The following is a 15,975-nucleotide window of genomic DNA, read 5'->3' as shown; positions in this document are numbered from 1 at the left end:
AAAGGTACAATGAAAATGGGAAACAGCTTTTGAAAAATGACTCCCAGCAGGGACTAACTGGTGCATGAGATGTGGTTGAAAGGGCTGGAATTGCCTTGCACGGAGTGGAGACAGGAATAACAAAATAGCATTTCTGTGTAGCTGATAGGACAACACGGTTTCAGGGCATCTGTGCCAGGAGGAATGTATAAGATTAAAAGAAAGGAGAGGAAGGAATTATTATTTCACTACAGAAGGTATTGGCTTTCCAATGTGTTACATTTTACAAGGTGTTTGCATATATAACAGCTTGCTCCAAAATGACCTATAAAGAGCAACATACTGTGAAATACAAAATCAAGAAAAATTACATGCTGGGTGATGTTTAAACTCCAATTAGGCCTAAATAATTAAAGGAAGCTTTTTTATTAGAACATAAAAAGTTTGCAGCTTGGGATATTGTCACATCCCCAGATTCAAGTAGGATGCTAATTCTGCACTCCAAGATGTTAGTGTTGGAAAAGGCTCATCAGGCTCACATTTGACACACTTGACTATCTGCCCTGCTCCTCTAGGAATTCTGTTTCTGAAGAACTCTATTGCTGACAACTCAGCTTTTTTAAGCTGTGTTATTCCATTCACTCTCTCTCTCTTTTTTTTTTTTTTTTTTTTGGTCTAGAAAGAGATAACTTTTCCTAAAAATCTAACCGAATATTTCTCTTTTTAGGAAAAAAAGAAAAGAGGAAATTTTTTTGTTCTTGTTTTATCTTTAGCATCCGTAGAAGAATTTGTCCTTTCCTTCTCCTTTTCTGTTAAAAAGCAACAAAAATATCCAACTTTTTCATGAGTATGGGTACCTTTAACAAGGAGAGTTTAATAAGACTTATAAAATGTGAGCAAGCTCTTTTCACAGACCTGCACATCACAGGGACTGTCACTGCACAGTTTAACTTGCAGGCAACTTCCAACCATGTAGGATGCCTGTGGTTCATCTTGGAACTCAGCTCCTCCTTGGGAGAGCTGGACTCCTAGGAAGGAGCCCCAAAAGCCATCATGGGAAGGAGAGGCAGACAGGCTGATCAGGCACAGCGATAAAGCCAAAATCTCAACCTACAGAAGTGATGAGAGAGAGGTGCCTGTCTCTGCTGAGCCCCCTCAAGATAAACCAATACTTACTTGAAGGTTTTTTCAGCCCCATTTCCTTATCCCAAGCTGACATGAGAGTGTTCACTGGCAGCAGGGAACATATGGGGAGTCCAGATTTCTCATAAACTTCTGCTGGCTTTGACTCTCCCTGAGCTCCAACAGGTCCAGGGACATCAAGGGCTTGGACACAGCAGTGCAAGGAATAATGACATATTTATAGGCCCAGAGAGGGAGTAATTTGGGAACAGAGCTCTGGCACCAGCTGGCAGCTCAGCCTGTCATGAACCACCAGCAGGACTTGTTACCAGATTTAGTATCTTTATTGACAGAAGTTAATGTACTACTAAAGTTAAGGTGAATCCTGAGGAAAGGCTCTGAACATACGGATTTGAGGCTTGGACATGTTTGATGGATTTAGCTCTGTCTGTCCCTTCTTAAGAGTGTGTATATTTTGCAAATCCAACACAGGCCCAACATGGTTTCTAATGTTTTCCTGCTCAAATAGCAGTGCCTTGTCTAGAGAGAGCTGAACTTTTCACCTTGGTTGCTCTGAAAGGAATGGATACTGCACATAACTGAGCTGCTGCCAAAAGAACATGCACAAATAATTGGGGCTGGACAGGAGAGCTGCTTCTCCTGACAGTCAGCACATGTGTGTTTGGTTAAATCAGACTTGCCACAGGGGCATTATATAACACTCATCATGTGGGTATTGGATTTTCAAATCATCTTGGAGGAGAACAAAGAGCTGGTTTTAAGAATACTGATGTGTTTCTTGGAGATAATTCTGTGTCAGTTGATGCCTACATCTAAAGATAGAAAACCCCAGATCAGTGGGCTGATACTCATTTCACCTGTGGAAAGCTTATTTTCAAAGCTAAAAATCAAACTACAAGCAGCAAAACCAATCCCATTTACAAAACCCAAGAATGTAACCCAGGGGAAGCTGAAAGCCTGTAAGCAGCCACCTCATGGCAATGATTTTACTGAATCTGAACAACATTTCAACTCACGTCCCTTAGTGAAAGGTTCTGGACCCCATTCTCAGTCTCCTTATATTTCTCCCAATTTTCCTGGTTCATCTTCACTGCCTCAGTGAGGGGAGTGCAGCACCTGCTGCCACTGCCCACCCTGCCCTACCCCGGGGGGTTCAGGCTGCACAGTTGGGGATCTCTCACTGGCTGCTTTTGTCCCCTCACGTCCTTCCTGATCTTGTCACCTCTTACCACTCTCAAAAAGCAATATCTGGCCTACAGGCAAAATTCATCTTGATTTTAGCTTTCCTCGTTCCAACGGCAAGAGGGAATTTTGTTTTTCTAGGTCATCTCTCCATACCATTAATGAATTAAAGCAGCATCTTTTCAGTGGTACATCCCATCAAAAGAAGCAATTTAGAAACAAGTTATAAACCACAACTTTTTCAAGGGTTTTGCTGCTTATGAAACACTGAGATCTTGGCTATTGCAGAGTGTAAATTGAAGGCAGATTTAGAAACGGGAGATGAGATCAGTTTGTTGATTTTTTTGGAGCAAATACCAAAATGCATTTGAATGATAAGATAAACAGAGCAGCTGAACAGCTGCTCTTCCACAGTGACTAGCTGTCTTTGTGGCTCACACTAGTAAGAGCTGGGCCTGATCCAGCATTAGCTTATGCTCAGTCTCTGCAGCTGCAGCATTTTATCCCAAAATTGAGATAAGACTCTGAAAATGTATTTTTAATTGTTGGAGTTAGTGCTGGGAAAAGATACCTCTCAGCTGAAAGCTTAAGGACAGTTTTTAAAAGACTTAAGAGATTAAGATCAGCACTTCAGAGTATTTTTTCCTCCTAATAAATGTTAAATGTCAGGCTTTCATGTTACTGCTCCACTGTTTAACACTAAATAAATATCAATAAATAAAATAGCTTTCAAGAAAACAAACTTCACCTAATTAAACTGGAGAGGCAAATTAAAGTATTAATTTGGTAATGTTTTTTATAATATTGAAATTATATATTTATATAACTCAAAAATTGCAGTAGGAACTCTTTTTTTTTTTTTCACTGCCACCTGTAAGTCACCAACAGCCAAAGTCTTGAATAAGACATATGTTTTTCTGGTATGTGGCAGATGATACATTATAAATAAAAATGAACCATCATTGAACAAGACAACCTCTCCTGGGATGCTCTGAATCATTTTTCTCACCTGTATTCAGGGAAAGTTCATTGAGATGAAACAGGTGCTGAAAGGGTAACCAGGGATGTAAAGCAGCAATCTGGTAAGAGAAGACTTGGAAATCTGATTGGGTCAATCCAGGCTGAGAGAGGACAAAGCTGATTTCTAACATTATGTGTTGTAAGACATTTGATTATGCAAGGAGAAATACATAAAGCACATAAAAGCAAAGTTAGTGTAAATTGAGAAGAGTACAACTAGATTGTAAATTAAATTTCTCATCTGAGCAGTGAGTTCTGGAAAGCCTTTCAGTAGGAGTAGTCAGGACAGACAGTTTACTGGCTCTAAGGATGCAGTGTCATAAATTTGAGTGAAATTCTGTAGTAGTTGCCTGTGCTAGGAAGGTATAAGAGTCCTTGACCCGAGAATTTGTTTCCTTTCAATATCTTGCACAATGTTTCTCATCATCACTGCACTTGTATTCTGTCCATTTTCTTCTTTATTATAATACTTAACAAACAACAAACCCATTGCTTTGTCATGTGCCCTAGAAATTTGACTTCATCCAGCACAAAATTCAAATGGAAGACACACCTGACTCTGAGATAGAGCACAAGTTTACAAGTTGAATTCTTGTACAACCAGTGTCACACATTTGGTTTACAGCAATGGAAACAGATACAGATTTTGCTGCCTGTGCCATTGGTATTATGGGATTGTTTTGCACAATCTTTGTCACACCTCAACCAAACTGGAACATGCCAATCAGCTAAAATTTGCACATCTCACAGCTCAGCTCTCAGAACAGGCAGACACTGAGGTTTAATATTCTGGTATGTCAGAGTGTGGGCAAGGTGGAGATTACCTTTTCCTCTTCTTTGTCCCCCAAAGAAATCAGACAGGGTTTTCTTATAAAAAAGCCAAATGGTAGAGGAAAGACTGTCTTTAAAAACAAGAAACCCTCCACAGCTGAAGTAGCTCCAGGGAAGGAAGACAATGAATAGTAAATTAAGTAATTATTTCTTGGCCATGCCTATGGTTAGAACACCTAGAAGTGCTCCTGGTCTGCTCCCAGTTGCAGCTCCACCAGGGTGTTCAGTTCTACATTATCTGTGAGCTCCACCTTCATCCTCTTATTTTATGGTAAACAAGACACAGAGAATTTCAGTCATTCACAAAAGACTGTGTGTAAAATCATAGGCATGCCCAGAGAGAAATGACATCTCATGTGCAGTTAGGGGGGTTATGCTTTGCTGGGTTTGTTTTTCAAACTAGATATTGATTAAATATTAGGACTGCCTGAATGGAAAAGTTTAATATACCCCAGTTATTCAAGGCAATCAGATTTCCATTGCTTCCTCACCCTTTCAGTTTATTTCCATACTTAGAGAAAGACTTTTGTCCAGATTTTCAGGCAATGGCTGCCAGTTTGTAGTAAATCATTCACCAGTCAGGCTTTATAAGAGTTACAGAAAACAGAGGTATCATAATGAAAATATCTTTTTTCTTTTGTGTTTCTATTGCAGGAAGTTTCTTTTCCTTTCCAAGCACTGTTACTTTCCTCAGACAATAGCTTGCACAAATACCAAATGACAACTCCTACTCACGGAAACATTTTTCTTACACATTCCTGCAAACTTGGGAGTTATGATTTCGGAGTTTTTGGAATCCTTTGTAGGTCATTTGTAATGACTGAGAAACACTTTGTAGATCAAATGTGTTATCTTCAATTCAGAACAGCTAATGGCCATTGTAAGATGAGGTATCAGAGCCCCATTGCTGATGTGAAGGTCCCAACCCACGGTGACATATCCATCTGAAGTGCCCAAAACAATGGAAAGACACCTCCATTTCATGGCTCAGGGCACGAAAATCACATGAGAACAGGACATTAAAGACCTTTAGTATCATGACACCAACATTTCCCCTATAACTATCTTTTTAAAGAGGTAACTTTGGAATAGTATTGAAGGAGGTTGCTGTATTACATGTATTTAAACAGTCTCAGATACTGAGCAGTATACTAAAATTGGTATCACAACAAGGAAAATATCTTGCAATTTGTATATTTTCTTTAGTGGTGTTACTTACTTTCCATACAAACTGATGTGCCATAAAAATTGCTCACTCACTTGAATGCAGTTTAATTACTCATTGTATAGTGAAGGTGACAGCACATGGTAAAATGCAGAATGTTACAAAAAGACCTATAAAATATACAACTAAACATGTATCAAAGTGTTACAATTTAAAAATGTGTGCATCCTATTGAAAATGAGAAAATTTATGACCATGTAATATTTTATTAATTGTCTCAGTTTACAAAAACAAAAATCAGATGTCAGGGTATGAAATTCGGGGTTAAAGTTTTGAAGGGATCAAGCTGGTTGTAAAATAAATACCTGTCAAACAGTCTTATACCATTCCATTCTATTCCACACACATACATCTAATTTACACGTGCACACATCATTATAGAACCTGCAATTATGTGGTTGTTATATGATCACACAAGGGACGTGGGCAGACCTGTCCCAGAGAGGAAATGGGATTTTACATTCCCGAGTACAGAAGTTCGGTCTGTAACTTTTATTTTCAGGCATGCTGTCGATCAGATCTTTGCCTAACCCTTTGCAGAAATAAGAAATTGTTTGCATATGAGGCAGGCCTGGAAGGAAACACTTTTAGAATCCATGAGTGCACAACAGTTTTCAGAGATTCTACTATCAAGCTGCACAGTGCGTTCGTCTTTCTTTCATTTGAGTGTACAACATTGCCTCTGTGGGGTTTCTGTCCTTTTTTTTCCGAAAGAGGGAAAGACAGAACAATATTTTTAACTTTGGGGAAGCAAAATGTACACTATTATACATTCATTTATGCCTTTTTTAGATGTAACTGTCTTTATCCTCCCTCAAGCAGAGGAGCAAGTTACCTGGCAAGTGAGCACAAGTGCAGAGCAGTGCCCAGACAGTGTAAAATCCCCCCTGCCTGGAGAAGGTTTGCTACAACTCATTCATTCCCCAGAAATGAAAATAAACCAGCGTGTGTTTCTCTGGTGTTCTGCAGCTCAGCCACCCTGCCTATCACATTCAAGTGCTTGCTGGAGAACAACCACGTGGACAGGAGGATCGCGCGGTTCGTGCTGCCCGTGGGGGCCACCATCAACATGGACGGCACGGCGCTGTACGAGGCCGTGGCCGCCATCTTCATCGCACAGGTCAACAACTACGAGCTGGACTTCGGGCAGATCATCACCATAAGGTAATCCAAAGATGCATTCCTCACAGAATGGTTGTCCTTAACTAATGCAGAGCTCAGGGACTGCACGGAGAGAAATTGCACTGCTCCTGTTCAATACATGCATGTGGACACCAGGAAATCATAGAATCATAGAATCATAGAATCAGCTGGGTTGGAAGGGACCTCTGAGATCATCAAGTCCAACCCTTGATCCACCACCACTGTGGTTAATAGGCCATGGCACTGATGCCACATCCAGTCTCTTTTTAAAAATCTCCAGGGACAAAGAATCCACCACTTCCCTGGGCAGCCCGTTCCAATGTCTGATCACCTTCTCTGTAAAGAAATTCTTTCTAATATCTAACCTAAACCTCCCCTGGCACAGCTTAAGACCATGTCCTCTTGTCTTGCTGATAGTTGCCTGGGAAAAGAGACCAACCCCCACCTGGCTACAACCTTTTTTCGGGTAGTTGTAGAGAGTGAGGAGGTCTCCCCTGAGCCTCCTTTTCTCCAGGCTGAACAGCCCCAGCTCCCTCAGCCTCTCCTCATAGGATTTGTGCTTGAGTTCCTTCACCAGCCTTATTGCCCTCCTCTGGACCTGCTCCAGGACCTCAAATGTGCTCCTGTTGGAGGATAACTGTCTCATTTTTACACTGATCACTTTAGGACTGGGACATTTTACTGTTATTGCTGTCTCAAACACTATTTTAAACTTCAGGAAAGTTTTCAACTTCAAGCATGATTTGCGTCTTTACATGAGAGGAGAAGGTTAAAAAATGCAAAACTAGAAGTCGTATTTCAGGTAACGGGGAATAGTCTGTTAGGAAGCTCTTGGAGAATCAGGGGGAAGAGGGAAGGAGGACAGATGCTACTATCAGGGCAGGTTTTCATGAATATGTCATATCCCTCAGATATTTTTAAAATGTCTTCTCTGCTGCTTGTTAAAGCAGAAAATTTCATAAACAACCATGCTCTCAGTGGGCAGAGAGTGCTATGGCTGTGTACTCCATCCTTGAAAAGCCTGTAATGGATCCAAAAGACTAGAAGATCCAGCTGAACAATTACTGCCAGAATAACTCCAGTGACTGCCAAAGAATCCCTCAGGGACTGAAACCTGCAGGTTTCCAGCAGGGAACAAATGATTATAAAAACATTCCTCATAGTCAGAGCCTTGTGCAACATATTTGAGATGTGCTTATCTACCCACTCACTGACCTCACCGCTGCCCCGTTCACACTGCTGGGCCTTGTCTGTCTTCTGCTGGACCTGAAAACCTTCATGACAAGAAGAGGAGAGTCCTGAAACAAACCCCACATGACAGCTGAGGTTTGCTAATGGGCTCCTGGCAAGGTCTGGGTAGACCAGATGAAAAAGAAACAAATTGTGCCCATATGAGCTCTTGCTTCAGGCTCGCGTTCTCTTTGAAAACTGTTGGAACGACCCTGTGCTAAAATTTAGTCTTTTCTGATTTGGAATTTGGAGATTTTTTTTAGCATGTAATCCCAAAATACGGCCCAGAGCATGAGCAGACATTACATACACTTTGAAGTAAAGAATGGTAATTTTAAAAATTAAGGAGGAGGAGGATGATGGTAAATGGAAAGAAGGTAAATTCTAGTTTTCTCTATGCAGAACTTTATTTTATCTCTTATTTTCACCCCCCACATGAAGTGCTGGTACACAAGGACCAGACAGAGGTAAAACAGTGGAATGAAAATACAAATAAAGATTGGAAAAATCTAGGAAACAAAAAGAAATAAAAAGACTCACAAAAGAAGGCGGCAAACAGGAAATCACAGTGGACCCAGTACCTTCAATATCTTAATCCAAATTCTGCCCTAGATCTTGGGACTTTGGGACCTCGAGATTTAAAATTCAAATATTCTGAGTTCTAGGGTATTTTTGCCAGAGGGGAAAAATGTTAGAAAAAAAAAAATCAGTCTACTTTGCTCATAGTTTGTAAAATCCAGGCTAACAGTTTCTATCGATGTGATTTTGCAAACAAAGATGTAGCAGAGAAAGAGAGTAAAGATTCTGTTTTCATCAATTGAGCATATTATAGAAAGAAACATCTACATGAAGGTAAAAATGGAATGGAACAATCTTAGACAAACATTCCTGGGTTTGCTCCCAATTAAGTCATGAGACTTTCTGGCCTGAACTGCCCTAGGAGGCAGCAGCAGTTCTGATCAGCCAGTCAGTTCATATCACAAACAAGAGCCTTTTAAGATTTATTAGAGTTATCTCTTACTCAGCTACTGAGCTTGTGTCCCTTCCTTTCCACCTACATTCTGTTACAATGCTATCAGGATGCTAAGCAAGTTAACTTTTTCAAAATGTAGTTTTAAGTCTTTCTCCTTCCTCATCACACCCACATGCAAATGTTTGGGGCTTTTCATTGCAGAAAAGGGCTCTAGTTAGAAATCCTGCTGCTGCTGTACTGGTCCACTGTACAGCTGTAAGCAAGAGACTGGATCTCTCTGTGTTTCAGTTTCCATGTGGGTAATTACTGTTACCCTCATTTTCCACAGGAGGGTGATGACACTTAACTGATTGCCAAAAGCTCTGACATTCTGGACCGATGAATGCAGTGGATTTGCAGTGTATACACTTTCTGTCATCCTTTTACAACTGTCAGCCTCTGGGTTTTGTCTTTCTGCTGAATGGCCTAGCTCTTGGAAGTGGCTGGATTGGTGGAAATTAGTACATCCAGTCACTTTTGCTCCTGGAAAAAGGAATGAAATCCCTCCCCTAAAAGTAACATTATGAAAAAAACATTAAGCCTGCCAGGTCCACTCCTGCCCTGGTCTCCCGTTCAGTTCTGCTTGCCTGGTTGAAAAAATGGTGTGAAGGTCAAGTAAAAATACTTTCCAGAAGCTGGTGATGTACAGTCACATTCATGCTTGCTGAATATTAAGATCCAAGTATGCAAAGCCATGTGCTGTGCAAGGTCTTCACCTTGACCCAGCCTCTTTTCCCTTGGCCTCACCTCTCTGTGAGGGACTGACATCAAAGGCCCAGGCTCAGCCAGGCACGGATTTGCCTGGCACAGGGACTGCCCATGGTGACTCAGAGGTGTCTGCTGGGATTTGCCTGGCACAGGGACTGCTCATGGTGACTCAGGAATGTCTGCTGGGAGCTCTGCTGCCAAGGGGGAAGCAGAGATGAGCAGTGCTGGCAGATTCATGGCCCACAAGGAGCTGACACAACCCACAGCCTGGCTGGGCCCTTTGCTCTGCACCTCTGGCATTAACAGGTAACAGAACTGCCCCACCAGTGCCAAGGCTGCAAAGGTTGAGAGGGAGAATTTAGCCCTGGGCAGACAGTTTGGCCTGTTCTTGCTCTCACCTGGTTTGTGTCCACAAAACACTGGCACTTCCTTGCAGTGGCCTGTGTGAGAAGGAGTATGGTTTAGGAAAGCTCCTGTAGGAACATGATGTGGCATCTTGCAGAGCAACCCATCACTGGTAAAGCTTCTTCCTTTCTTTCTTTGTTGAAGTATCACAGCAACAGCTGCCAGCATAGGTGCTGCAGGCATCCCCCAGGCTGGGCTGGTGACAATGGTCATTGTTCTCACCTCGGTCGGGCTCCCAACAGACGACATCACGTTGATAATTGCTGTGGACTGGGCACTGTAAGTAACATTCAGCTTTTGAGGTTTCCATTGTGGCAACTTGGCTAAAAAGGCAGAGGGTCTCCAGAGGTGTAGTAATACAGATATATATAAAAGGCATAGCAAGTGATTATGTTGTTTGAAATGGTGTTAATGCAGCCTCATTATTTACTCTGCTGATGTGGACACTATATGGAAAAAGACACAGACAAATGAGAGAGAGTCTCGATGAGACTTGGAAATATGACCTGCATGGAAAGGCTGAAGAAGTGGAGTTTATTTGGTCTAAAAGCAGAGCAGGCTGAAGAGGTCACCACAGCAGCTTCTTACATAGATGAGATTGTCCTGAAGAGGACAGTGCTCAACTTTCACATTTACAGGGAGAGAGGATGAAGTAGAATGAAGTACCTATCTTAAGTCAGATCCAGGAAAACGTAAAGAGTTATTTTTATCTAGAAGGACAGTCAGGCAAAGGAACTATGACAGACTCAGCCTGAATGTAATACTTGCCACGTACTGCAAGTGGATTAATAATGTCCTCCTTTTATCACAGATCCCGATACAATTCTGTTCTTTCTGATTTCAAATCATTTTTTATTTAGTCCATATAAAATATATCTCCTTTAATACAGTGGACTTTGATCACATGAAGGTTTGGGTAAAAATGCATTACAAGTCCATTCTGTTATATATCCCATTTTATTAAACTTCTAGCCACCAATTTTTTGTACAAAGAACTGTGAGAAGAATGATTTCCTGTTCAATGTAATAGAATATTACTATTATTATCATTAATAGGAGTCATGAGTCTTGTGTTGTATGAATATTTTAAGACTGTATTACAATAGCCTTTTCCCTCTATATTGCTCAGTTTTTGCCCAGCTCTTGCAACATCGACATTTCATTGTTTTTCCAGGAGGTCTTCCAGCATATATGGGAATTATGCTTCTTTTTGTCTTACACAACTTTTCAAAACAACAGAGAAAAAACTTTTCAGGCTATAGTTCCAGACGGTATTAAAAAGTGAGCAAGGAACAGACCCAATTTTCTGTCTGTTGCAGATGACCTTTCAAACAAAAAGTATTTTTCTGTATTTCGGCACTTGGTGGTTTCAAGAGCCTGCAGATGCAAAGTGTCAACATGGTTGACATGATGAATGTTTTCAGTATTAGTTTTGGAAGTACTGGAGTATGAAGAATGCTTAAAGAAGGCTGGCTAGATGATCTCACGAGACTGAAATACCCATTACAATGCACTGCAGATATTACAGCTCCTTTAGGAAGCCATAACATGTATGTGACCTTCATACCTCTAGGTAGTGCTTAGAGACATAAAGAAAAGAATCCAAACGTGTCTCAGCTAAGGCATTAAACACGATGTAAAAGCTTTGCGCCTTTAATAAATCATCTAAAGCCAAAGTACCACTGCAAACCTGACTCACATGTTTGCACTGACAGAAATGCCCCAGCAGCAGGCTGGGCTCTTAGCAGAGAAATGCCAGTGTGTGCAGTGTGGTTCTACTCAGAGGTAGTGCAGACTGCTCCACACACACAGGAACAGGGAATACAGCTGGTCATCAGTGCACCAGGCAATTCATTTTCTTAAGAGTTTCAGTGTGGTGCACTGTTTCCTCAGAAAAATCCTGTCTTCAGAAAAGATGCTCATCAGTTTAAGAGGGAGTGCAAACTCTCGAGCTCTGCTCACACAGCTTCTTCTCCACCACGGCTGACTCTCTGCACAATCCAACATTCACAACGTGGAGTATCTTTCCAAGAATCACAATTTGATGATTAACCAAGGGGAAAAAAAGTCAATGTTTAACAGGAATATTTATCAGTATGTGCTGTAACAGTATTTTTCCCTGCTTAACATATTCTTATGGGAATTTTCTTCACGGCAAAACCCAAAATCGGAACAGCAGGAATTAGAAAAATGGATTGAGCAAACAAGTGTAGGGCTGGGTCCTGGAGTCAACAACCACATCCTGGTGGAGGCTGTGGAATATTATTGCTGAAGTTACTTGCAGTTGCATGTACAGCTTGGGTAACTGCACACACAAATAAGCTTTCATGCAGGAACTTTCCTGATAATTAAGCAGGCAACTAGATAAACATTTATATTCACCAAGTACCTGCCTGAAACAGCTGAAAAAAAATCAGTACAGAGTTTCAATTCTTTTCTATATTAAGATACAGGATCAGAAATCTAGGTAGTGTTGATATTGGACCGTAACTGACTTCAAGAAGCCAAACATCTGGAGATTTCTGAACCTCCATTTTATAACCTACATTTATAAATTAAGTTACTAATATGACACAGACTTCAAATGTATATATTTTTCTTGGAAAAGACATGATATATTTCAGACTTAAAAGCTGTATCGTCTATTTGAAATCTCATTAGTTTTAACTAATAGATTCCAGGATGACTCAAGTGTAACACTTGTCTATGACAGCCACTTACTTTTGTGGATTTACAATCTGTATTTTAATAAATTTATCTTTTAGACAGTGGGCAGAAGGTAAAGAAAGAAAGGAAGAAATTCCAAACATGAATAAATGAAAAGTAGTTAAACTGTATATACACAAAGTACTGTCAAGCAGACAAATTTAAATTGGAAACGGTAACTGGAAATGAAGAATCTTTAGGAGCCATTGCACAGCCACCATAAGAGCCAAAGCCACTATAGCTTTTTCAGGAATGAACATGATTTAAATATGGTCAGTGCCTGCTTGGTTTGTGGGTATAACCATCAATAACCTTAAGTAGCATTTTGGTTGCTGAGATTGGGACCTTGATCGCTGGTTGTACTGACTGACCTCTACTTTTATTGAATTAAGACATTTGCAGCACCAGTCTCCAAATCAGGCATGTTACTGGACCTTATCATGTACACTCAGACAAAAAAGCAGTCGTGGTCTGCTCTGTTACACCTTTTTAGTTCCAATCAGCTGGCCTGTGTAGGGAGGCATCACTGTTCCAGTTAACTCAGTTACAAAATAAAGTGTGTGGCAGCACAGCACACTGAGCTCAGAAAAGGCTGGAAAACCCAGCTGAGCTGCATCATAGCTGGAGGCTGCCCCGTGCCAAACTCCTCACTACCATCTCTATACCGTTTAGCTCATAAAAGCAGCAAAACTGGGCTTTAGCTACAATTACTGCAGCGATGAAGGCACAGGAATGTACCCAAAGAGCCAACGACTTACTATGACTATTCCATTTTCCAGAGACAGGTTCAGAACAATGATCAATGTCCTGGGAGACGCGCTGGCTGCCGGGATCATGGCCCACATCTGCCGGAAGGAGTTTGTCAAGGATGGTGATGAGGTAACTGTGCCATAAGCCAGGCTGTGCCAGCAAGTGCCACGCTGTGGCAAAGAACCTGCCAGTGCCCACATTTGGGTCATCTAGTTTATAAAGGGTGTGTCAGAGATGGGACAGAATTGGGCACGTGCTGCTTAGCAGGTGGGGTGGAGGGATGCTTTTCCATGAGGTCATGTGAAAAGCCACTGGAGTTCCAGGCTGGCCAGCCAGCTGTGCCTGGCACACTGGGCTGGGAGCAGGGAAGCAGCTGCACTGTCCTGTCATTGCACAAGGTGCTGGAGCTGCCAGTCTCCCACTCAGGCCCCCAGTCCTGACTGGACAGTAATTGTCCTTCTCCTAAAACTGTGACCAGTAACAGAGTAGGGTGACAAATGTTCTTGACTGCTTGTGTGTAGGGGGAGGCAAAGGTACCTATGAGTGTGTATATCCATCATCAATAAGCTCACATCAAAAGCAACTCCCCTGGGTGTTTCCAGCATTCTGTGTCAGCATCACCTGAAGCCACCACTGCAATCATTTTCTTTCCAGACTAGCACAAGCACATTACTCCATTCTAGACTTCATCCTCAGGCATCTTCATGCCTTCTACACTTAATACAAGTCCCTCACTACATCTTTTTGTTCTTCCTTCTCTGTACCTTATTTCAGACACCACGCATACCTGTGCATTCTGAAGCCCCCACCTCCTTCCACTCCTATGCATTTTCCCCTTCCTCTGGAACTCCTCCTCATGGCCCTCCAAATCCTTGACAAAGGAGACTCCTAATTCCATGAGCCCATGATGTTTGGAGGTGCTAATCTCCAACCATTTCAGCTCATGGCAGACTCTCACTACCTTTCTTCCATAAAGACAGAATAGTTCATGCAGGAAAGTTTCTTTATCGGGACTAATTTTCACAAGGTGTGTTTAATTTCTGTGCATCATTTGTAGTACTCCAGACAAATAACAAAGTTTTATTTCTATCATTATCTCTCCCATTCTACAGTCATTCTACTCAATCCCATTCTCATGCCTTCCAGCAATGTTCATTTAAAATTCCTGCTCTTTCAAGTTGTGTATAGAAAGACAGGCTGCATCCTCCTGAAGTAATTACTGATGACAGGATTAGGCCTGAATATATGGGCTACACATACAGCTAGCTGCAAAAAACCCTAAACATACAGCCTAATGTTAAGGCACGTCACCCCTTACAAAGCCAGGAGTGTAGCCTGAGCTCCTGCACAACACAGGCCTCTGACATTTCATTGCCATACTTGGAACTCAGGCAGAGCTTAAGAAGAGATGTTTCAATAATATGAAATCCCTCCTAAGGGATTATTTAGTCATCTGTGATGAGATTTTTTCTTTGAATCATGCTCTATAACTGTACTAAAATATACTGCTGGTCTGCCATACATTTTGGCTGCATAATTTGTGCAGTTAGTAATGAATACCCAAAGGCCATATTTTCTCAGCTGCAAGCCCACCTCTCTTCTCTGCCAGTATTTACGTCTTACTTTCCCCATCAGAATCTGGTTTGATTTAAAGAACACTTCAATATTTAACTTATGAATCAGTTAATAAAATCCTTTTTATTTCTTTTGAAACAGTGCAGAGACAGGTGCTAGTTTATTGGGTTAGAAAAAAGGCAGAAGGCAACAACAAATGACTTACTGATCCAAGTAACTGCACTTAAGAGCAAGCATTGCCCAAAGCTCAGCACTGAGAGTCTGTACCTTTAGAACTCAGCCCTGAAATTCTAGTCTGTATTTGCCCTGCTTCTGTTGCTTTACCAATGGCGTGCAGTTATTACCATCATTTGTAATGACAGAATTTGTGCTTTTACACAGAGACACCTTCACTTTGTGCAGATGTTGCAAAGATGCCTTAGTGTATATGAGAAACAGGTCCTGGCAGTCTATGGAGGCTCTAGATAATTCTGGTGAATGTAAAGCAGCCCACAGGCTTTCCAGTAAAAATTGTATCCTGTTGTATACAGCAATGAGTGGCAGTATTCCAGATCTTAATGCTTTTCACATAGGTGCCACTGATCTGTGAAACTAAGCCTGTTAACATCCATCAGATTGTGGCTTACCAGAGAAATGGCTGTGTGAAGACCATGAATGAATCTCGTGGACCAGAAACAGTGAAAGGGTTTCAGCACCATACACCCGTACAAGTGGAGCAAGAAGAAACTCCAGTGGAGAATCACACTAAGAAATCCAACAGTAAAGACCACTGCACTATTGAAATAAATGAACTAGAAACAAATGTGTAACTGCTGCACTCAGTGGTATCTCATGCCCCAGTGACTTGATACCCAATCTCTACCTCACAGCTGGAAGAGGGACTCTGCCTTGAACAGGAATACGTGGAATTATCTCCACCCTGCTTGTACTGGAGCTAAGAGACCAGCTGTGAACGTCAGGAAAGGCACACAGCTTGCAAGAGACATGGGCTTCTCTAGGTGGAAGATTTTAATACTGAAAAATTAACTCATGGATGACTGCTGTTTTATTCTGCACTCATTTGACT

The 15,975-nt window shown here is 41.4% G+C and overlaps 1 protein-coding gene across 1 annotated transcript in view; it reads left to right on the top strand.

The window, feature by feature from the left end:
* Window positions 1-15,718, top strand: part of SLC1A7 (solute carrier family 1 member 7) — a 48,251-nt gene extending 32,533 nt beyond the window's left edge. The window contains exons 8-11 of the mRNA XM_051801462.1: window positions 6,350-6,544; window positions 10,023-10,157; window positions 13,364-13,463; window positions 15,482-15,718. Coding sequence (XP_051657422.1) covers window positions 6,350-6,544; window positions 10,023-10,157; window positions 13,364-13,463; window positions 15,482-15,718 — 667 coding nt within the window. The remainder of the gene's footprint in view (window positions 1-6,349; window positions 6,545-10,022; window positions 10,158-13,363; window positions 13,464-15,481) is intronic.
* Window positions 15,719-15,975: the final 257 nt, after the last annotated feature.

The sequence above is a fragment of the Manacus candei genome, unplaced genomic scaffold, assembly GCF_025592945.1.
Source record: "Manacus candei isolate 608988 ecotype Guabito, Panama unplaced genomic scaffold, ASM2559294v1 h1tg000005l, whole genome shotgun sequence".
NCBI classification, from domain to species: domain Eukaryota; kingdom Metazoa; phylum Chordata; class Aves; order Passeriformes; family Pipridae; genus Manacus; species Manacus candei.
The sequence above is the reverse complement of the archived record's forward strand: the minus strand, read 5'-3'. Positions and strand labels throughout refer to the sequence as shown.